This window comes from Panthera onca, chromosome A1 (genome assembly GCF_046562875.1).
Source record: "Panthera onca isolate mPanOnc1 chromosome A1, mPanOnc1 haplotype 2, whole genome shotgun sequence".
In the NCBI taxonomy this organism is placed as follows: Eukaryota; Metazoa; Chordata; class Mammalia; order Carnivora; family Felidae; genus Panthera; species Panthera onca.
Window position 1 is genome coordinate 25,892,471 of NC_138339.1, and position 23,018 is coordinate 25,915,488.

Consider the following 23,018-nt stretch of genomic DNA (forward strand, 5'->3'; position numbering starts at 1 on the left):
AATTTTCAACAAACGTAGCAGTTACAAATGGACCAAAGGATTTGTGTGGCACCTCTTGCGACTCCATCTGAGTGTGGACATTTTGTGCCATTACGGTGCAAAAGAATGGCAAAGACTGCTGTCAGCAGTCACAGCATGCCCACAGTTTCCAAACTAGGGTATCCCAGTGGCCTGAGTTCAGTCACAACAGTGGCTGAACATAAATGGGGAACAGTTCTACCACAGTGGTAGGATGGGAGTTGGGGTTTGTAGTCACTAATTCCTTATTTCAACATTTACCCCAATGTTTTGGCTACTGTTTGTTTTAAATTAAAAAGAGAACAAGGGCATGAATAACAAGTCTTCCTGTTTCTGCACGGTTTACCCCACAGATCAAAAGGAGCCGCGGGAGTACCACCCACCCCTAGGACCTGCCAGTGCCCCCACATCATCTAAAAAGCCCACCCCACGCTGAGCCAGAAGCGCTCCTCTCCTGGCAATCTGTGACAACTGCCACCCATTCTTCCGCAAGCTGATGGCCCAAAGGAGACACACCTACCGGAACCTGGATCATCCACGTGGCCTGGCACTAAAACGTTGTCAATGGCATCTCTTCTCAGAACTCTGTTTCTGAGAAGGAGTGGCCCAAAGCACAGGGCTCCGATGAGCCCGAGGAGCGAAACTAGTGAGTCAACACTCAAGCTGAATGTCTGGTTACTCAGAGCTGCGGGGTGACCCATCTCTAATACATACCAATTCATTTCAACAAACAGCTCCCGAACATCCTAAATACCTAATGCTGAGAATAAAAAGATAAATAAGAATTGACTTCTGCTCTCACTAAATCCAGACAAATAAAAAGTCATAATTGGAACAGTGGGTGAACAATGCAATAAATACTGGAAGCCTACAAAAGATTACATATCAAGACTGCATCATCTCATGTAATCCTCACAACTCTGTTAACAGCCATTACTGTTCCCATTTTACTGATGAGGAAAACAAGGCCGACCTAGGTTGAGTGAAGTGAGACTTGAGCCTCAGTTTACCTGACCAGAATCATATTCTTCACTATAATATAACCTGCCTCTGCCTGCTGGCCACATCCTTCTCCAGGGCACCGTCTTATCCCTGCCTTTTCGCACCCTCTTTCACCGATGAACTATCACTTCTCGCGCACCTGCTGTACTCCAGCACAGCAAACCCAGGAGAGAACAGAACACACTGCCTCTGCCTCCCCACCCAGAGCACACAGGAGTCGACCACAGTACATGCGTAACAAAGATGTGTGCGAAGTGCTGCTCTCGGGGACGGACAGGCCATGATGGGAACACAGCAGGAACACCAAACCGCACTCACACAGGGTCAGAGAAGATTGCTCCCCTCAGGAAGTGTCATTTATACTGAGACCTGAAAATAAGCAGAAATTAGTTCCAGGCCAAACCACCACTCTCTGTCTGCTCCTCTGCAAGGCTCCTTTCCAGGCAGGGTCCTCCTCCCTCTTCACAAGACCCGTGTTCCCTGCACAAGCTCTCCCACTCACGTCACTTCCAGCAATATAGCGGATGACCCCCAAAGGGCTCTTCACTCCAGATCTCTATTCAAAAGCTCCAGGCCTACACACCTGAACAGCCTCCTGCCCACCTGCACTGGAATGTTCCTAACATCCTCCAAATTCACATTTTAAAACCAGTTCATCACTCTGCTGCCCACCACCAAACCTGTTCATCCTCCTCTGGGCTCTGACTCAATGATCGGCCCCATCAACAGACACCCAAAAGTCATTCATTTCTTTTTTTTTTAATTTTTTAAAATGTTTATTTACTGGGGCACCTGGGTGGCTCAGTTGGCTAAGTGTCCTACTTGGGCTCAGGTCACAATCTCACTGTACGTGGGTTCAAGCCCCACATCAGGCTCTGCGCTGACAGCTCACAGCCTGGATTCTACTTCAGATTCTGTGTCTCCCTCTCTCTCTGCCCCTCCCCAGCTTGCACGCGTGTGCGCACTCTCTCAAAAATAAATAAACCATTAAAAAGTTATTTTTATTTATATTTTTACTTTTTAAATTATTTATTTATATAAAAATATATTTAATATATTTATTTATTTTTATTTTTAATTTTTATTTATTCGGGGGAGGGGCATAAAGAGAGAGGGAGAGAGACAATCCCAAGCAGGCTCTACACTATCAGTGCAGACACAGAGCTCGATCTCACAAACCATGAGATCATGACCTGAGCCAAAATCAAGAACTGGACACTTAACTGACTGAGCCACCCAGATGTCCCTCTTTTTTTAAAGTTTTCATTTAAATTCCGGTTAGTTAGCATATAGTGTAGTATCAGTTTCAGGTATACAATGTAGTGACTCAACACTTCCATACATTACCCAGTGTTCATCACAACAAATGCACTCCTTTTTCCTCACCACCTATTTAACCCATCCCCCCCACCTCCCTTGACCCAGCAGTCATTCTTTACTACTCCCTGCCCCTCATGACCTGTCTGCTCTGCTTTATTAATAGCTCCAGAATCCATCCACATCTGTCCATCCCTTTGCTGCTTTTACTTTCAGCCACCATCACCTCTCACTTTGCATGCTCCCGTGACCACAGCCACACTGTCACCATCTAGCTCCCAGTGAAGCCACTGGACCCATCAGTCAATTCAACCGTCCACACAATTCAAGACCTCCGCCAAGATCTCTCCGATCGCCCCTCCCTCCTGTATTGCAACAATCTCTTACCTTGTCAGCCTCCCCAACTGATGACACAAAATGGGGGAGGAGGCTGTACCTGTATGTATTTTCTAGCCTCAGATAGTAAATTGTCAAGAAAAGTCTACTAAAAGAATGCATAAACAGAAACATACAAAGAGACAAGGAATTCTTCTTCCTGGTAATATTCTTTAACTATCCTAAGCATAGTTCTTGACAGATTTTTTTAAATTACTACCTAAGTATGATCAGTACTGAAGTATATGATTAGTGCCAAGTCTTACCAACTTTTGTCACACTTCTTTCTGAAACACATTCTAGTCCCATCAATAGGACAGGGGCATATGCAAAGCCAGACTTTAAATATGAAGCTCTATCACTAAAGATACAGCCTAGAAGCTAAATGAATGTACCTACTGTCCAATTCTAGGGAGCTGGAACTCTAGGCAGGATTTGTTCCTGGAGCTGGTTCCCAGACTGCTAGTTCCCTGCTCCTGGCCAGAGGGCTTCACTCGCTTTAGAGCCAGCCTGCTAGCAGGCTCAGTCCCCTCTGAAAGCATGCCCAGGTAACAGCTCTGCTAACCACAGCTCCACTCTATACCCTTTATACACTCTCTGGCATACAAGCAACAATTACTCTGACAAGAAAACAGTATCTGAAGCCAGGAAAGCAGACATGCAGTAAGAGGTGAACTGACAATCTCTGTCTGGGCTCAAAGTAACAGACCACAGACTAAGCCGGTTCAGGTATCTGGTCTTTAAGGACTCTGCTATTTACTCACCATGCAGATCAGGTCTCAGCCTTTAATAAGTGTTCATTTCATAGGGTTGTTGGGAACTTTCAATAACATTTCAGACTAAGCATCTATTATCCACAAAAATATGTGTCTAACTTAAACACATAAATATATAATTTGCTGAAGGTTTCACTACGTCCACTTCCACATGTCCCATGTCATTATCTTGATAATGATCCTGTAAGGTATTCTCATCCCTGCTTTACAGATAAGGCCAATGAAGCTCCAAGAGGTTAAATCGTGTGCCTGGACTCATACAGCTAAACAGGTGATGAAGCCAGAACTTGTTCACAGGAGTTCCAACACCTGGCTTAGTACTTTTGATTTTTACTTTGTTTTTGTAAAAGTTGTACTAGGATACAAATTCAGGGGCGTCTGGCTGGCTCGGTTGGTAGATCATATGACTCTTGACCTTGGGGTTGTGAGTTGAAGCCCCACATTGGGCACAGAGTTTGCTTAAAAAAAAAAAAAAAGGGCAAATGCATACACCATACAAATCACCTACTTAAAATGCATAATTCAGTGGTGTTTAGTATATTCAGTTATCCGACTATCACAACAATCAATTTTAGGATATTTTCATCACACCTAAAAGAAACATGGTACCCATTAGCATTCATCCCCCCTATTCTCCCTGACACCACCCTAACACCACTCTGAGCCCTAGGTAACTACGAATCTTAAACTTTTTTCCTATTACAAAATAATAGCATCAAGCGTCCTTTCAACTGTAACAAGTGTTCAGGACAGGGAAACAGGAGACAACCTGTAACAGTGCATTACCCTAACAGCTAAGCAATACTTACTCATGTGCCCATTCTAAATCCTTGCATTCACATTTAGACTGCTTTTTCCCCTTATCTCGATTTTTTTTCTTAAAGGAAGAAAAGTAACTGCTCACTAAGACCCAAATTAAGTCCCTCACTCTGGTTTGACAGCTCATCACTTATTGAATGACAGTAAAAGCATTACTCATTCATGCTTCTTGACAACAATCACTCTAACAGATGACTGTTGGGGTATAGAGACCAAGAACAGAGTCAGGAACCACACTAACGGTCTACCACAGTTCTCACCTCACCACCCCAATCACTCTCCCGGAGAAATAAAAAAGAGGCTCAGAACGATGCTCCCACCAGCTCCCCTGAGGCCCCCTCGTGGGATGGCCACAGTCCTCTCTGAAGCCACGCTGACCTCCAGGAGGCCACATTCTGTGGCACTGCAGGCCAAGGAGCTTACAGCTCTGTTGGAGAAAGATCTGCAGACACAAAGCAATTACACACAAGGAGTAGAGAATAAATGATCGACTGTAGCAACAAAGAACCCAGAGCTACAGACGGCCTGTACCATGGGCAAAAAGAAAGGGAGAATGCCAATTAGGAAAGACCGGCGAACACAGAGAGGCTGAAATGGCTCTGGCCTTCAGTGTTCCCTGGCCAGCAGCCTTTCCCACTACACTCCTTGCTCACTTTTCTCTATTTGGGTTTCCCCTATGATTTCATTTGAAATAGCAGTTCTCAATAGGGGTTGAAGGAAAAAATAATAATTAACAGAAAAAAAAAATGTGGATACTTACAGCAGGTGCCCCCCCCCACATACACCCTTCCCTGACCCTAAAGCCCATTCAAATCTCTAAACCAGGACTTGGTACAGTGTATTTATTTTGAAAAAGCTCCCCCAAAGAACCATGCTGTTTAAAAAAAAAAATAAGGGGGGGAGGGGCACCTGGGTGGCTCAGTCAGTTAAGTATCCAACTATTGGTTTCAGCTCAGGTCATGATCTAACGGTTTGTGAGTTCGAGCCCCACATCGGGCTCCATGCTGACAGTGTAAAGCTTGCTTCAGATTCTCTCCCCCTCTCTCTCTACTCCTCCCCTGCTCATACTCTCTCTCTCTCAAATAACTTAACAAAATTTTTGTTTTAATTTCCTTGGGCAAAATAGGTTCAAAAGCACTTGCCTAGGCCAACTCTATGAATCAGGAAATGACAGCCAAAGAGGTCAAGGGGGCTCCCTCAAAATCACACAGAAAAAAATGAACAGAGTCCTGGCCTCCCAAATGCAAACTAACACTCTCTCAACAAACCAGAAGAAGGCAGGAATCTGCAGTGAGTCTGGAAAGGGTGTTAAGATTTGGGAAAGCGGCAGGCACACAGGAGGACTCTTAAATGGGAAAATGACACACGCAGGCTGCACCCAGCAGGAACCTGGCTATGCTGTGCAGGGTGACTCGGGTAGAGGGAGAGACCAGGTAAGCATCTATGGTCTGTGGTTCCAAGCACAGCAAAGAGGGCGGAATGAATGGAAGTGAAGACAAACCAGCAAAGGGGGCACCCCCCAAGGGAACCCTGGAAACTGTGATGGCCAGGAGTATAACTGGCTGGCTGGGGAGAGAAGGGGCCACTGGCAGGCTAATTTAAAAGGAAGATAGCCACGCTGGATCGGACAGAAGGCCCAGGACATAAAACAGTGCCCAAACCTCAGGTCCTCCTGCATGCCTTCAAGACAAGGAAAAACACTGTGACAGAAGGACAGAGAAGGAATCCATGAAAGAGCTTACTGAAAAAGAAAGCTATGCAGGAAGGGAAGCCCTCTGGATGGAGAGGAAAGGCGTCCTTTGTGGGCACCTGCAAAAGGGACAGCACCCCCCCACTCTGGTGACCAGCCTCTGAGAGTGCAAGGGAAGAACAATGCTAGAAGGGAACATAAGAAATGTCACCACTATCGGGACCTGCACTTGTGGCCCAAAGAATGAACACATGCACGCGTGCACACACGTGCACACACACACACACACCCCTGCAGCTTCTGGGGTGAAAGGTAATAGCTACTACAACAATTAACATTTAATAAGGCTTTGCTGCACATTGGGTACTGTGTTAACTTCGATGGACTGCCTCACTTAAGACTAACAACAATCTTATGAGCTAGACACAACTATTTTTATTCCCATTTCAGAGGTCAGGAAACCGAGGCTCAGAGAAGTTAAATACCCAGACCAAATCCACAAGGCAAGTAGCAGAGCTCTAATTCCAAAGCTGTGCTCTTAACCACATTACACTAAAAGTTAAAGAGGGTAGCACTGGAATGTATACAAGTGCTGGAGAAAGGTAGCAGGTGGCAGTTACAGGGCTGTCAGAATCTCAGAGTCGAAGCTAACTGACGTGACTAACAACAGCTGCAAACACACATGGCATTGCCTTCTGTGCACCAACCTCCTGCCCCACTCCCAGGACTGCTACACAAATACTAGGTCAGCTGAATAGCTGGCAAGGAGCTAAAAGCCTTGGAACAGGAGCTTTTCCGTGGTCTTGGACCAAGGGGAACCAGAAGCAAACGAGAAGGTGCCTACAGGCTCACAAAGGGCCAGACTGACTTCATGGTAAAGCAGTATTCGCAGAAAGCAGAATAACAAGCCTTCGTGTCCTAGCAGCACCCCTCGGATTCTACTTTTCAGGATTTAGCCCACTTCACCCCCCACCACGCCTTACATAAGGTATGAGACAGATGCTTCGACCACCTGGGCCCAACATGCCCATGAGCCTTTCGAGCTGTCCTTGTTGCCTGCCCACTACATCATCCCCCTCCTCCCCACACCAGCACCCACCCTCACACTGCCCTTTCCAAGTCCTACGCTGCCTTCACATGAGGCCGAAAGCTGCCGCAGCCTTCTGTGCTCCAAAAGCATTCTGTGCACGCCTCCTTCATGAACAGGCAGCACCTACTTCTGTGCATTAGAGCCATCTGTTGACTTGCTGTCTCTCTAACAGAATGTGAACCCCCTGAGAGCACAGACTGTTTTTATGCATTCCTAATTCTAACACAGTGCAAATGGGAGGTACACAATCAACAATTCTCCCAATTCAAGTGACTATCAATAATAACAGCATCTAGGGGTGCCTGGACGGCTCAGTCGGGTAAGCGTCTGACTTCAGCTCAGGTCATGATCTCACAGTTCGTGAGCTCAAGTCCCGTGTCAGGCTCTGTGCTGACAGCTCAGAGCCTGGAGCCTGCCTCAGATTCTGTGTCTCCCTCTCGCTCTGTCCCTTCCTTGCTCACACTCTGTCTCTCTCTCTCTCTCAAAAATAAGCAAAAAAAAAAAATTTTTTTTTAAATAATAGCATCTTAGCAGTCATGTCATGTACACGTGGTTATTTCTTATCACATTCAAAGTCAGCCTGCAGGGAAGATGGTCATTCAATGTTACAGTTGAGGAAAAAAATCTGAAAGGTGAAACCACACTGGGAAGTGGATCTCAAGGGATTAAAGCAAAACAGGAACTCGATTGTATGTCTAGAGAAAAGGTAGTAACACAGTGAGATTTTTTATCCAAAAATCTGGGCTCATTCCCTTCAAGGTATTCTTGGGAATTTTAAAACTCTCTTAGCAAGAAAAGCAACACACCCAGCAGCTCAGGACCACTGTCTCAAACAGGGGTTGGCAATCTGTCATAAGGGAAGGGTAGACAGGTGTCTGGCTGGCTCAGTTGGAACAGCATGTGACTCTTGGTCTCAGGGTCGTGAGTTTGAGCCCCATTTGGGGTGTGGAGATTACTTAAAAATAAAATCTTTAAAAAAATAAAATTAAATTAAAAAAAGGAAAGGCAGACTTCAAAATATTTCACCAAGGTGTCCAGGACTTCCATTCACAAGCCCTGCTTTTCTTGTGGCTGCAACCCTTCCCTTTCCCAAAAGCAAATGACTGAGGACTTAGATGCCACCTCTGAAGGGCTTCCCCCACTGAAGTCTATAGGGAATAATGAAGGACAGGGGCACAGGAGGTAAAAGTGATGATTATACTATTTTAGGAAAAGTATTTACCCATGAAAGCAAAACAGCACAGGCTTGCAATTGCCTTTTAAATAAACAGTTATTACTTCCAGGGGTAATCTGATTTTACTTACTCATATCTTAAGTAAACCATTGAACAGATGTGATACATGGACAAAATTTGGCCTATGATAGAGTCATTAGAAATGAAGGACAAAGGGGGCACCTGGCTGGCTCAGTCAATAGAGCATGCGACTCCTGATCTCAGGGTTGTGAGTTCAAGCCTCATGTTGGAGGCAGAGATTACTTAAAGGAAAAAAAAAAAAAAAAAAAAAGCAAAGAAAAGAAAAAAGAAAAAAAAAAAAAAAAGAAATGAGGGAAGAGGGAAAAATACATCTCCAGCACAAAACTAGCAAAATGTCAAAGGCCAAATGTTAATAATGAAAAAAGTCAACGAGTAAGTGTTCTCATTAGGTTGGAATTTTAAATATAATTAAATCATTCTCAAATATATAAAGGAACAAAGAAAAGAGGAAAAGAAACTTTCAGAGATAGTGAAAAACACTCTAAGAAAGAGTTACCACACAGTGAATTTTCTGGGCATGATACCATGGCAACAACCACAACAACTAAATACTCCACTTTCATTAATACCTTAGCTGGGAAAGATTTCTGTATTCTAAGATTAATGATTAAGCACTTTCTGAAACCATCCAAATGGTCCTGACCAACAACTTAGTGACAGCAACAATAGCCCACATCTACTAAAGGTTAACCATGTGCCAAGTACTCTAAGGACTTGCATAATCACACTTAATATTCATAAATGTTCATATATACCTATCAGAGGTTATTATGATTTCCATCGTCCAGGTAGAAATACAACCAAGGCTTAGAGGACGGCCTCACTCACAGCCAAAATAAGCGGTTGTTTGCCCTCCTTAGAGTTGTGACCCTGGAGGCATGCAGAGGGGACTGAGGACAGAAGTGGCCCTGTGGCCCTTCTAGCTCTTGAGCAGCTTCACTCTGCTCCATTTGTACCTCCCCTCTTCATCCTCCCAAAACAACAAAAGATTAGAGGTTGCAAGAATTATTCCAGCTCCGGGCGTCTGGAGGGCTCAGTTGGCTAAGCATCTGACTCTTGACCTTGGCTGGGGTCATGAACTCATGGCTCCTGAGCTCACTGCACTAACCGCATGGACCCTGCTTGGAATTCTTTCTCCCTCTCTGTCCCACCCCACTCGTGCTCTTTCAAAATAAACAAACAAACTTGGGGTGCCTCGGTGGCACAGTTGGTTAAGTGTCCGACTCAGCTCAGGTCATGATCTCAAGGTTCCCGAGTTTGAGCTCCATACAGGGCTCTCTGCTGTCAGCATGGAACCTACTTCTAATCCTCTGTCCTCCCCATCTCTGTCCTTCCCCCACATGTACTCAGAGTCTCTCTCTCTCTCTCTCTCTCAAAAATAAGCATTAAAATAAATAAACTTTAAAAAATTTTTTTAAAAACTATTCCATACAAAATTTTTAAAAAGAATTATTCCAGCTCAATCCTACCTCCCAACCTCTCTCAAGCGGTTTATTTTAAATGATTCATTAAACTGCAAACCCACCGATCTTCTTGTTGTCTCCCCAAAACACATCAGAAGCCACAAGCATAACTCATGGAAAACTAAGGGTAGTTTCCTGCTGGTAAAACAACTCAAAGTGCACACTCTCCTGTCACAGATCAGCAGTACCATCTTCAAACATGACAACCACATGCAGGTTATACATTTTTACATATATTATGACTGGGAACAAAGCAAGAACATACTAACAACTGGAAATAACTGCTTTGGTTAAGATAGCATAATTAATGGTAATTTTACTTTTCTAACTTCGGAAGTCTGCAACTTTGTTACATTCTTCTTTCTTTTTTTTAATATTGTCTTTATAAAAATAGGTATACATCTTTTAAAGTGATTTAAAAAATCCAATTCTAAGAACACCGTCATGCAGGATGGTTTAATGTGAAATTATTCCAAGAATGTCAAACATCTTGTTGAAGATGCTCAGAGAAAAATCTAGAACTTTAAATTTCTAGTATGGGTTGCCCTCAGCCTAAGATTTCGATGGTAGCCATCACATTTGGTGATGGTAGCCAACATTTTGATGGTTTCACCATCACAGAGGAAAGCAGGGTGCAGGAGAGCATCGGGTTCTGAGACAGAGGCTGTCAGTGTGGCAGCTGTTCGATCAAGCTGCAGGAAGTGTTGCCGGACGTAGCCTCATGACATCTTCTGATGCTCCATCTGCAGAAGTTGAATGGTATTGGAAAGGATCCAGGGAGATGCCGCAGGAAGCACATGCAGGAGAGAAAAAGCGGAAGCTTTGGAGAGATCATCAGACTATAAAAGCCACAGCTAAGAAAGTGGTCATTTTAGGAAGAACTTTTGATGTCCTTTATATCACTGTCAATGACCTCTAAGCTCAAGTAGAAAATTCTGCAGTCATCAAAAAATTAGTTTGGAATGGAAAAAAGTTAAGAGTCTTTAAAAAAGAAAAGTGAATGGATCTAGATTTGCTTTTAAAGGTATATCTTTAAGTTTATTTCTTTTGAGAGAGAGAGAGTGTGTACATACACAAGCCGGGGAGGGGCAGAGAAAGAGGGAGAGAGGGAATGCCAAGCAAGCTCCATGCTGTCACCCCAGAGCCTGACTCTGGGATTCAATCCAAGGAACCGTGAGATCCTGACCTGAGCTGAAATCAAGAGTCAGACGCTTAAACAACTGAGCCACTCAGGCACCCCTAAAGGTATTTTTTATTGCTGGGACTGAGCAAGGAAGTCTGATTTAGGATAAGCCAATCTCTTCTAGCCACGGATCCACCCAACTCATCAAAGTCAGTAGTCCAGCACAGTAGTGTTCCACCAAAAATAATCTCAATCATTTCATCTGTTTTGTATCCCCAACCTCTAGAACAATGCCTCGTCAACCTCTAGAACAATGCCTCCTACTTGCAGGTGCTTTAAGTAAGTATCAGCTGAATGAATCTCCAAGGGGCCCTTGTATCCACTCACAGTCACCTAGTGGAGAAGCTAACAAAAGCCAAGAACAAAACTGCTACTAGAGAACACGAATGAGAAAGCATTTTAGCATGTGAATGCCAATCAGGACTACAGGCATGTTCACTAATAATACTCCCTGCATTCATAAATGTAAGTACGGAAGAACAGCCTTGGAGTCAGACTGCGTGAGTTTAAATCTTGGCACCACCCCTTGCCAGCTATGGCCGTGAGCAAGGTACTAATTTCACTGGTTCTCTCCACATCTAAACACACAAAACGGAGGGAATAGTATCCACTGCATAAGATAGTTGAAAGGATGAAATGAGAGAAGCACAGTTCCTGGGACACAGAAGTGCCTAAAAAATATTGGTAATTATTCATTTTATTATTCTGATATATACCCCCCCGCCCAGCCATTATCTCTTGGAAAAACACTAGATCATAGATAGGTTCACTTCTCTCCATGAAAAGATATGGCGGTAAGTGAAGATTAGGCAATCAAATGCATTCTTTTCCCTAAAGGGTTAAATGAGAAGATAAAATTGGCTCTTAAGTCTGGATTTTTTTTTTTTTTTGACCCTTCTTCAAGCTTTGTTTCTTTTCTTGCTTTTTCTTCCCATGTCTATGTATTCCCTAAGCTCCTGGGGGCCTGGCTTAGCCATGGGCACCACTGGCTCCAGGAGACAGTTCTCTCTGGTCTGAAATACTTCTGTGGTGTGGACAGGACATTTAACCTTGCGAGGCCGCACTTCCACATTGTGTTACAGAAGAAGAGTACAGTGGTGGAGATTATCTTTAAATTCTCTCCCAAATCTAAAAATCCACAAATGGGGGGCACCTGGCTGGCTCAGTTGGTAGAGCATGCGACTCTTGATCTGAGGATTGTGAGTTACAAGTAACTGATAACTTATTAGCGTATTCAAGTCAAACACTGACTTAAATTCTACTAGAAAGTCCATTTAAATCATACTTGGAAAATCATACAAATATGGACACAAGCACCACAGACTCTAAAAGCTGGATTCTTCCTGGTCTTAGTTTCAGAGAACAACGCAGGAGCACCCTGAAGCTTTTATTCAACTCCCTTATCACAATGAACCAGGCTCTTGCTAAATCAGAACTTTCCCTTAGGACCATCTAATGGTCCTCTTTCTACAGCTTCTTCCTGGCACAGACAATAAGCATTTCTAATCGCTATAAATTACCAAACCAGTGCTTACAATTTCAAGGTAACTGACCAGAGAACTGGCAGTCCTGAACAATCAGAACTGATACTCACACCAGAGAAGGTGATGAAGTAGAAATCCATTAAAAATCACTCTGCCTTTTTTTTTTTTTTTTTTGGCTCTTTGTACTACCTAACATCTCCCCATCACAGTATTTCTGTTGTGGAAAACGGGTCTAATTTTTTTTTTTTAAGTTTATTTATTTTTGAGAGAGAGGGGACAGAGTGCAAGCAGGGGAGGGGCAGAGAGAGAGGGAGACAGAGAATCCGATGCAGGCTCCAGCCTGTCAGCACAGAGCCCGATGTAGGGCTCGAACCCACAAACTGCAGATCATGACCTAAGCCAAAGTTGGACACTTAACCAACTGAGTCACCCAAGCATCCCTATTGGGTCTAATTGAAAATGACATTATAGGTTAACAACTGACGTGGAAAGACACTTACAATATAGATCTCTGGTGAAAAGGCAGATTACAAAATAGTATGATTAGCAATATTAATCCCACTTTGGAAAAGACATATGCAGACACCTACACACATATCTGACAGGGTACACTCCAAGTTGTTTATAACTTTCCTTTAAAAAATTCTTTGTCGGGGCGCCTGGGTGGCTCAGTCGGTTGGGCGTCTGACTCCGGCTCAGGTCATGATCTCGTGGTCCGTGAGTTCAAGCCCCGTGTGGGGCTCTGTGCTGACAGCTCAGAGCCTGGAGCCTGTTTCAGATTCTGTGTCTCCCTCTCTCTCTGACCTTCCCCCATTTATGCTCTGTCTCTCTCTGTCTCAAAAATGAATAAACGTTAAAAAAAAAATTTTTTTTAAATAAATAAAAAATTCTTTGTCTATCTTTTATTATTTTTCTATAATGAACTACAGCTTCTCCTTTATTTACCAAGAAAAGCGGATCTGGCTCCCAAACCATAACCAAATGCCTCCTTGAAGGGGAGATCAGCACCCCAGGATCCCCTGTACAGAGGCACAATTTCCTTTGCACCGTCTGTCTGGGACTAAGCTGGGGCAGTGATGCTGAGATGTTTCTAGGTACCAGCCATCAGGTACCACCAAGAATGATCCAGTCCTCTCTCTCCTATTCACCTCAATTTCCAGAACCACTGGCTTCCCACTTACAAGCTTTACTGATTTATAACTCTCCGGGCAGAGTTTACAAAACATGACCAAAGGTCCTAAACTACAGTTCAAGATTTTAACATTCACGTTCACTGACTTAGAATCAATGACAGAAGAACCCAAGTTAACTCTGGCAGAGGGCCACGTTGAAACTAACTACTATCCTTCATTTTAGGCTGTTCAATGTCAATCTTAGCACAAAAAAAAAAAACATATAAGCCATCATGTTTAAAAGCATCATCTTCAAATACTTTATCCAGTTAAGTACTTCTGTTTTTTGCACAAAGTGCTGACTCTTGACAGACTCTTTAGCATACTGAGAAAGTCACTCTTGAACCTTCCAAGATCTAATCAGCCAAGAACAAGTTCATTACCAGGCACAGGTATCATTACATCATAAGGTGTGAAGATTGTTCTGGCAGCTCAGTGACCTACCAGCAAAAAGATGCCTAAGAAACCTGCAAATTCCCAGCTAAAAAAAGCAAACTGCATACAAAGAAATGTGATAGGAAGACATACACCAAAGCAGTAAAGATGAGGGCAATAAGAAGGAAAGCAGTAGAAAAAGAATGGCAGTCCAGAAAAGTGTTGTGAGGGACGACTCCTACTGAGTGAACCAACAGAAGGTTACCAGGTTCAGTACTTTCAGAGGTACATAAGCTATGCCTCAAAGCTGCTCACATGAATTTCCAATAATAGGATATCTAGCAAAAGCTATACACTTAAAAAACAAATTGGTTTCTCACTCCCTCATACCTTTATCTTTTAAAAACCATAAGCAATTTAGGTCAGAGCCCTTCCCTCTATTAAAAAAAATTTTTGAGAGACAGATTACAACAAAGAAACATAGTATCTACACAGCATTATTTTATGGCAAGAAAACAAAACTGCCAACTAGAAGGATCTGAAAAATGTGACCATTTGGGGGCTGAACCACTCCCCTTCCCTAATTATCCCTCAAAGGAAATATATCAGGCACTGTGGGCAAAGAGGGAAAACATGTCTAACTACAACATGTGCACTTGGTGGATGAAAAATCTGAACATTCTTGAACTCTGGCCACATTTCAGACTTTCCATGTGTAGTTCAATCTCACTGAAGAGGAAAGGTTAAAGATCAAATCAATCATAAAAGACACAAAGAGAAACTGACATTACTTACTCATGATAGGAGGGAAACCTATTGAAAATTCAAGATGACCCTGACTCCTTCATCAAGCATCAAAGAAGGAAGTGGTTTTTATTTTCAATTAGGATTAAAAATAAGACCTATTTCAAGAGTATTCTCCATTTGGAGGAAACACACACATTGTGAATTTGAAGACGCATATGCAAAGGCTTCAGGCCCCAGGTGGTTTTGTGGAAGCAGTCCTTGATCAAGACCTCTCATCCACAGCCCACCTGCCTGTGCTTTACAGGGGTAGGAAGACAGCTGAAGACCAGGGGTTTGATAGTGCTCGTGCACATGCTGATTAAAGTGCTGGGCAGAGGAGTAGGAAAAACCTTCAGAAATCCAAAATGAGAACACATCTCATTAGGCATTTGGATTGGGAACTCAAGAAGTCCTCAGCATGGGCAACAAGCTGTAACCTCTCTAACCTGGTTTCCTAGGACTCTTCCCCCTCACCTACTAGGCTTCCTCAGGGCTGACTTCCTTGATGAGCCTCCAACACTCCAGACCATTCCCTCTACTAGCACTACTCTTCCCTCAGACCCCAACATCGTTCAAGTCTGCTCAAATGCCACTGTGACATGGAGGAAAATGGTGCCTTTTCTTTTTCCCATGATACTTTTCACCTTCTAATATAACCATATAATTTACTTATATTTATTCTATTTGTTGTTTACTCTGATCTCCATCAAATACGCTCCAGGAGAGCGGAGATCTGTTTTGTTCAGAATAGTGTAGGAGGTCAAAAAATATTTTATGAATGAATGAACTTAAGAGTAAAACTCCAGGAGAAAAGCAAGTGGAGGTGAGATGAAAGGGGGAAGAAATGACGGAGGGGAATTCACAAGGGAAAGAACTGTGCTGCTTGCAGATGGGAGGCGGGAGGCAGTGCACGGTATCCCGCCGGCGGCATCAAACAGCCCTCTTACAAGCAGGCAGCTCTGAAGACTCAACTGAGAAATTCCAAGGGCAGACCCACCCAGACGGCGGGCTCGGGGTAGGTCCCCACGGGAGCCCGGAGCGTCCAGCCCTTCCCCTCCCGCGCGGTGCCCAGAACCCCAGCTCCTCGCCAAGGTAGGCAGGGGGGTCCCGGGCCGCAGCACCTTCCCGGCTCAGGCCCCTTCACCTGGTCGCCAGCGACCGGGCCCTGCGCTCCGGCACCTGCCGGCCCGCGCCGGAGGTCCCCACCTCAGCCCGCGACAGATCTCAGCGAGCCCCCGAGGGCCTCACCCCGCCCGGCTCTCCTCCCGCACCCGCACAGGAAGCGCCCGCGGCCCTCCCCCGCAGCGGGGAGGGGGCTCCCGGCGCCCCTAGCCCCGGCAGCTCCAGCCTGACGCCCCGCCCGCGCGGCGCCCCCTCACCTCTGGGCGCACGTACGACACGAAGGAGGGCTTGGGCGCCTTGGTGCCGCCGCCACCGCCGACTACCCCTTTCCCCAGCATACCGCCGCCCTAGGAAGCAGCGACGCGCGGGAGCAGAGGCTGCCGCTCGGGCTCCGGGAGCGGCGGCGGCCACCAGCACTGGCGGCTGGGGCTCCGCCCATCCCCAGGGCCGCTGCGGCCCCGGCGACGCCCGCATCCGGCTCCGCCGCTGACACCGCTCGCCCCGCCCACTCCGCGCGCGAGCACAGGGAGTCGGGAACCCGCAGCCGGAGACCACGCCCCCTCCGCTCGCGGCGGGCGGGTCTGTCGGGAACAGATTCGCCTTCAGAGATAGGCTCCACTCCGGCAGAACCCGCCTCATGCGTTCTGTGATTGGCCAGAAGGCACTACCGGCCGGAGCCCCACGCCAAGCTACTTCTTGAATGAACCTGGAGAGATGTTTCCTCAGACCAATCCAGAGAGCGTTCTCTCCGGACTCCCCGGCGATTGGATAGCAAGAATGTCGCTGTCGTCCAATGATCCTACGGTCACTAAGTTGAGAGCAGTTGTTCTTTGCCTTCGTTCTCTTCTTGCTTACGGTCTTGGTGTAAAACTTCCAAAAGTGTGGTGTATCGAAATCCCCCGTATGAGTTCCAGATACACATCGATGACGTCCAGGTTTATTACTTTGAATGTAGACAAAGATGAGACAATTCAAGTGTTAACAGGCACTTAGGAATAGGTTTGAATGTTTCATCATAAAAGGCCTTGTCAACCTCATTTTTACACTTGTTTTTGTTTGTGTCTCTTTTTTTAATATTCATTTATTTTTGAGAGAGAGAGAGAGTGTGAGTGGGAGAGAGGCACAGAGAGAGGGAGACAGAGGATCCCAAGCAGGCTCTGGGCTGACAGCAGAGAGCCCCATATGGGGGCTCAAACTCACAAACCATGAGATCATGGCCTGAGCCCAAGTCCACCGCTTAACCGACTGAGTCACCCAGGCGCCCCTGTTTCTTTTTGTTTCTAACAATACAAAAGCCCTTAAGAGACTTATTTTATCCACTCTCCCAAGTTATCGATAAAATCCTCATTTTTAGTGCAAATTGCAAAGGAAATCCATTTTCATTTCACATTTGGTGCTAAGCATTATGCTAGACACAAGTGAATAAAACAGGGCCCCGCTGTCAAGAAATTTAGTATGAAAAGCTAGTAAATATTGGCAGTTAATTTTTTCAGTGTCAGGCACTGTGACTAATGCTTTTTGCCCTCTTCATCTCCATAAGCATGCTTCCCAAAGCCACTCCAAATAAACCAAAAATCTAAGTGAAAGCGAATGTGCTTAGTTTTGCAAACATATTTTCAGGACAAGTCCTGCAGCCTCATTTCCAGCTAGACTGCCATTATTAAGCCTAACAACTATAGCGGCCCTGGGGCCACAGATGAATAGCATTATCCTGGTTTTCAGGTGAGAAACTAGATGCAAGTAATTTGCCCACGTCTCACAACTAGTCACTGACAGAGCTAGGATTCGAAACCAGCTTTGTATGATTCCAAAGCCCGAATGTTTAACATTGTAATTACACAAATTAGGAAGGAGCATGATGAAAGCCGTCAATTCTATTTGGGAAGGCCACGTCAGGCTTCATAAAGACACTCTGTAGAGAGGTGTTGAGGAATGAAGTTATTTGTCCAGACTAAAACATCACTTAAACTTCACAACAATTTTTACTTTCAAAGTGAAATGACAGTCTGAGCAAATTTTTACTTTCTTGCTTTTCAGAGGAGTTTGGATTTCCACAGTCTTCCACTATAGCATATTTAGCTTGGGCACCTGTGGCCAGGGCTGGCTTCTTGGACATCCAACTAGTGCAGTCACATAAGGCTGGCCCTTAGAGGTAGGATCCACACCCAATGTGGGGTTCAAACTCACAACCCTGAGATCGAGAGTCACATGTTCCACTGACTGAGCCAGCCAGGTGCCCCATTAAGAACCCATGCTTTCCTACAATTATATCTGTACTTGTGCATGTGGGTGTCTGCACACGTGCCTTCTGGTGTGTATGACCATGTGTGTACATAAGTGTACAGCCACCTGCATCTACCTGTGTGAATATGGGGAATGTGTACCACATGTGTGCCCAGAGCTGTGTGCTACGGAGAATGCTGGAGACTAACTCCCCTTTCTCTTCAGTTCTCTGTTCCAATGATAACCATTCACTTTCAGCAGAGCCCAAGTTAAAACCAGCTCTAGATCCAACTGTTCTGCTCTGACCTGGACCTCAATCTTGGGGCCAGCATCTCCCATTGCTTCCAGATATCACGACTGAAGTGCCCAGAAGTTTCTGGGCCTACCACACAGCCCAATCTCCCTCCTCTCCATCATGTAGCCTGTCTCCTTCCTGATGGGCCCTCCCAAGCCCTCTATCCCACCTCACAGTGCTCCCTGAGAGCAGCCAAGGCAGCCATGAGAGCAAGGACCCATGTTCCCCATGTCAGGATGGCATCTCCATGACGGAGGGGCCTGAAGCCCTTGTGGGCGGACCTCCCCTGAGCCTGTCTGAAGGGCCAGCCCTTAGTGCATTCAGGCTGCCCCTGGGCAGGGATGCCACCCCTGCTTTTCTGCAGGATGTGCCCTGTCCCGTCACCCTGACATTAGACTCGCCCCTGTGTGCCCAGCAAAGGCCTTTCTGCAGAAAAAACAAAAATAAACAAACAAATGAAAAAACAAAACATGTTTTCTTTAAGGAGCAGTAAGGGAATAAAGATGGAGAATAAACTAACATCTGTTTCCATCTTGCTCTTAAGGTTCTCCAGCTATGAGCATATTTTTACTTAATCTTTAGGGTGTGGGTCAGATCTCCTTGGGAGAGTCTCTCTCAGCTGATTGAAAAATTCCTGTCATGCTGAGGTCAAATAATTCTCCATCTATTAATAAACACAGATGGAAGCCCTTAGACCTTGAAATAGTTTAATTTACACACAATAGTTTAAAGTCACTCTTTTCTCCTAATACTGCCCTAAGCTTTCTCGGAGAATTATAAATAGGAACAAATCTTAGCTCACATGAAAACAAGTGCCAGACCAAAGGCAGTGCTTCCCACAGACAAGTGAAACTGACAGCATGTTCCAAAATGGAGAGAAAACGGTTTCCTTTGGTAAATAGTTAAGCCTCGCCACATTTGCATTTCCTCCTCTTTGGAGTCACTTGAAGCAGCCTATTTGTGTGTGTTATTCATCTTTATCTGGTGCCAGGCATGTAGTAGGAACTCTACCAATATTTGCACCTGAGTGAGTGAAATATTATCAGATGAAAAGCATCCCGGGCAGCAATTGATTACTAAGTGGAGGAAGCAAGAGTTTGAACTTTGGCATCCAGATTAGAACCTCCACTTTTAAATCACTTAGATACTAGGCCAAATTTAAACTAGGGTTTGAATTTAAAATAAATAAATAATGTATGTATGTGTGTGTATATATATATATAATGTATATGTATATATATGATATGTTATATATGATGTACTACATGTAATGTGTTTTACATGCAATATATGGTATGCATATGACACGTAATATACATATGATTATATATGTAATATATGTTATATATGATATATTACATGTAATATACTATATTAACATATGTTACATATATCATATGTAATATATATATATTCAAAGACTAAGAGGGGCGCCTGGGTGGCGCAGTCGGTTAAGCATCCGACTTCAGCCAGGTCACGATCTCGCGGTCCGTGAGTTCGAGCCCCGCGTCAGGCTCTGGGCTGATGGCTCGGAGCCTGGAGCCTGTTTCCGATTCTGTGTCTCCCTCTCTCTCTGCCCCTCCCCCGTTCATGCTCTGTCTCTCTCTGTCCCAAAAATAAATAAAAAAAAAACGAAAAAAAAAAAAAAAAAAAAAGACTAAGATGCACATGTCATTTAATGGCCACTTGCCAAATTTCAACTTTAGCAAATGGTCTGGATCTGAAGACTTACCCTCTTCTTTCACGGGAAAAAGAAAATTCTTTAGCCTCTTGCTGTAGCCAGGGCTCTTTCAATCTTCTGAGAATGGTGAGTAATGGACCTGGATTAAGAAGCATTTGGGGGCACCTGGGTGGCTCAGGCGGTTGGGCATCTGACTTTGAGTCAGGTCATGATCTCGTAGTCTGTGAGTTCGAGCCCCACATCGGGCTCTGCGCTGACAGCTCAGAGCCTGGAGTCTGCTTCGGATTCTGTCTCCATCTCTCTCTGTCCCTCCCCTGCTCTCACTGTGTCTCTCTCTCAAAAATAAAATAAAATCATAAAAAAAATTTTTTTAAAAGAAGGAAGCATTTGCAATTGTTCTCTGGGGGTACCTGGGTGGCTCTGTTGGTTAAGCATCCGACTTCGGCTCAGGTCATGATTTCATAGTTTGTGAGTTCGAGCCCCACATCAGACTCTGTGCTGACAGCTCAGAGCCTGGAGCCTGCTTTGGATTCTGTGTCTCCCTCTCTCTCTGCCCCTCCCCGGCTTGCACTCTGTCTGTCTGTCTCTCTCTCTCTCATAAATGAATAAACATTTAAAAAAAGAAGGTTTTTTTAATATTTGGATTGTTCTCAATCTTGTGGTACTACAATATGACAGCCTGCTGGGCAGACTCAGAATTGTAAACAAAGACTTTTCTGGTAATTTTTCCCTCTATAAAACATACAACTTAAGATGGTCACATGTTAGGGGTTCTTGATGAGCCTACTCTATGATCTATATTCTATCTTCTTCAAAACACAAGTTAATGGCCTGATTCGTTTTTCATTAAATAAAGATTTACTGATGGTTCAGTGTGACTTGTCTCCCAGACTCTCCCAGTAAGACTAGAAGTTCTCTAGAGATAGACTCCTTTATAACTAGCTAATAACCATGAATCGGATGCCACAATATTAAGTGAGCCCTCAGTGAAGATAGGAAACAGAGATTCTCGTCCATTACTGGTGGGGGTGGGGAGGATGGGGTAATTGATGGGGCAAGAGGGAGGGCAACTTTGCAATATCCATCAAAAACTGTATCAATAATTTCACTTCTGAAAGATCCTACAGATACACTCATACATGTGTGAAATGCCATGTATCCAAGCCTACTCACTGTAGCAACTTTAAAACAACAGAAGTTTGGAAAAGTCTAAATGTTCATCAGTAGGGATTGTTTGAATAAATTATGGTACAGCCATAGAGCGGGATACTATGCAACTGTAATAAAGAATGAGAAAATTTTTAGGTAGAGGCTGTGAAGTTTAGTGGTTAAAAAGCTAATATTCTGGAGTTAGGCTGCTTGGGTTCAAGTCCTGGCTCCAACAATTATTATGTGTGTGACTTTTAACTAGCCATTTACCTTCTTAGTCTCAATTTTCTCACCTATAAAATGAGAGTTACTGGGGGCACCTGGCTGGCTAATCAGAAGAGCATGCAATTCTTGATCTCTGGGTCAGAAGTTTGAGCCCCATGTTGGGTTTAGAGATGACTAAGTAAACAAACAAACTTTTAAAAATATTTAAAATGAGGGTTATGAGGATTCTAATAGCATCTACTTCATATGATTGTTGTGAGGATTAAATAAGTTAATGAATATAAAGTGTTTAGAATGTTGGTACATAAGGTGTGAGGGACACAGCACAGTCAGTGATTAAAGCGGGATGCACAACAGCAGGCAGAGTAGGCTACCATTTGTGTAAAACAGAGTGGAAATAAAGACTAGATCCTTATATTTTCATAGAACACCTTTGGATAGATACAAAGGGAAATATGACACTAGTTGCTTTTAGAGGGGGAACTAGGTGTTTGGAAGAAAGATAGAAAGAAAAGTTTCACTGTACTTTCTTTTATACCTCTGGATTTTAAACTATCAGAATTATTACCTAGCTCAACAACAAATTAATTTAAAATTACACACACACAGAAACAGTTATCTCCCATAGACTTTTTTTAATTGAGATGAAAGTCAGATAACATAAAATTAGCCATTTTATTTTGTTATGTTTATTTATTTATTTTGAGAGAGAGAGAGAGCAAGCACAAGCAGGGGAGGGGCAGGGAGAGAAACACAGAATCCGAAGCAGGCTCCAGGCTCTGACCTGAGCTGAAGTCGGACGCTTAACTGACTGAGCCACCCAGGCGCCCCAAAATTAGCTATTTTAAAGCGAACAATAGGGGCGACTGGGTGGCTCAGTTGGTTGGGCGTCTGACTTCAGCTCAGGTCATAGTCGGAGTTCAAGCCCTGAGTTGGGCTCTGTGCTGACAGCTCAGAGCATGGAGCCTGCTTCGGATTCTGTGTCTCCCTCTCTCTCTGCTCCTTCCCCTCTCGTGCATGCTCTGTCTCTCAAAAATGAATAAACGTTAAAAAAAATTATAAATAAATAAATAATAAATAAATAAATAAAGTGAACAATTAAAATACATACGTTGGATTTTAATTTAAAAGCAAGAGACTTGGGGCACTTGGGTAGCTCAGTCGGTTAAGCATCCGACTCTTGATTTCAGTTCAGGTCACGATCTCCCGGTTCATGAGATTGAGCCCCAAGTAGGGCTCTGCACTGACAGTGAGCCTGATTGGGATTCTCTCTGTCTCTCTCTCTGTCTTTCTCTCTGTCTGTCTGTCTCTCTCTATCTTTCTGCCTCTCCCCCAGGTGCACGCACATACCCTATCTCTCTCAAAATAAATAAATAAACTTACAAAAAATAAAAGCAAGAGCTTTTTATAAGTCATTGCCATTTTCTGTCTCCATGGTAGTTCCCAAATCGATCCATCCATCATGGTCTGACCTCAATGTTACCACCTCTTTGACATCTTCCTTGGAGACTGTCGGA

The 23,018-nt window shown here is 44.3% G+C and overlaps 1 protein-coding gene across 4 annotated transcripts in view; it reads right to left on the reverse strand.

The window, feature by feature from the left end:
* MTMR12 (myotubularin related protein 12) overlaps positions 1-16,445 on the reverse strand; it is a 65,369-nt gene extending 48,924 nt beyond the window's left edge. For 2 of the 4 annotated variants that reach the window (XM_060634425.3, XM_060634426.3), the window contains exon 1: positions 16,186-16,443. In XM_060634425.3, coding sequence (XP_060490408.1) covers positions 16,186-16,266 — 81 coding nt within the window. In that variant the 5' untranslated portion in view covers positions 16,267-16,443. Of the gene's footprint in view, positions 1-16,185 lie in introns of all 4 variants that reach the window. The other 2 variants (XM_060634424.3, XM_060634428.3) reach the window with 2 other exon arrangements.
* Positions 16,446-23,018: the final 6,573 nt, after the last annotated feature.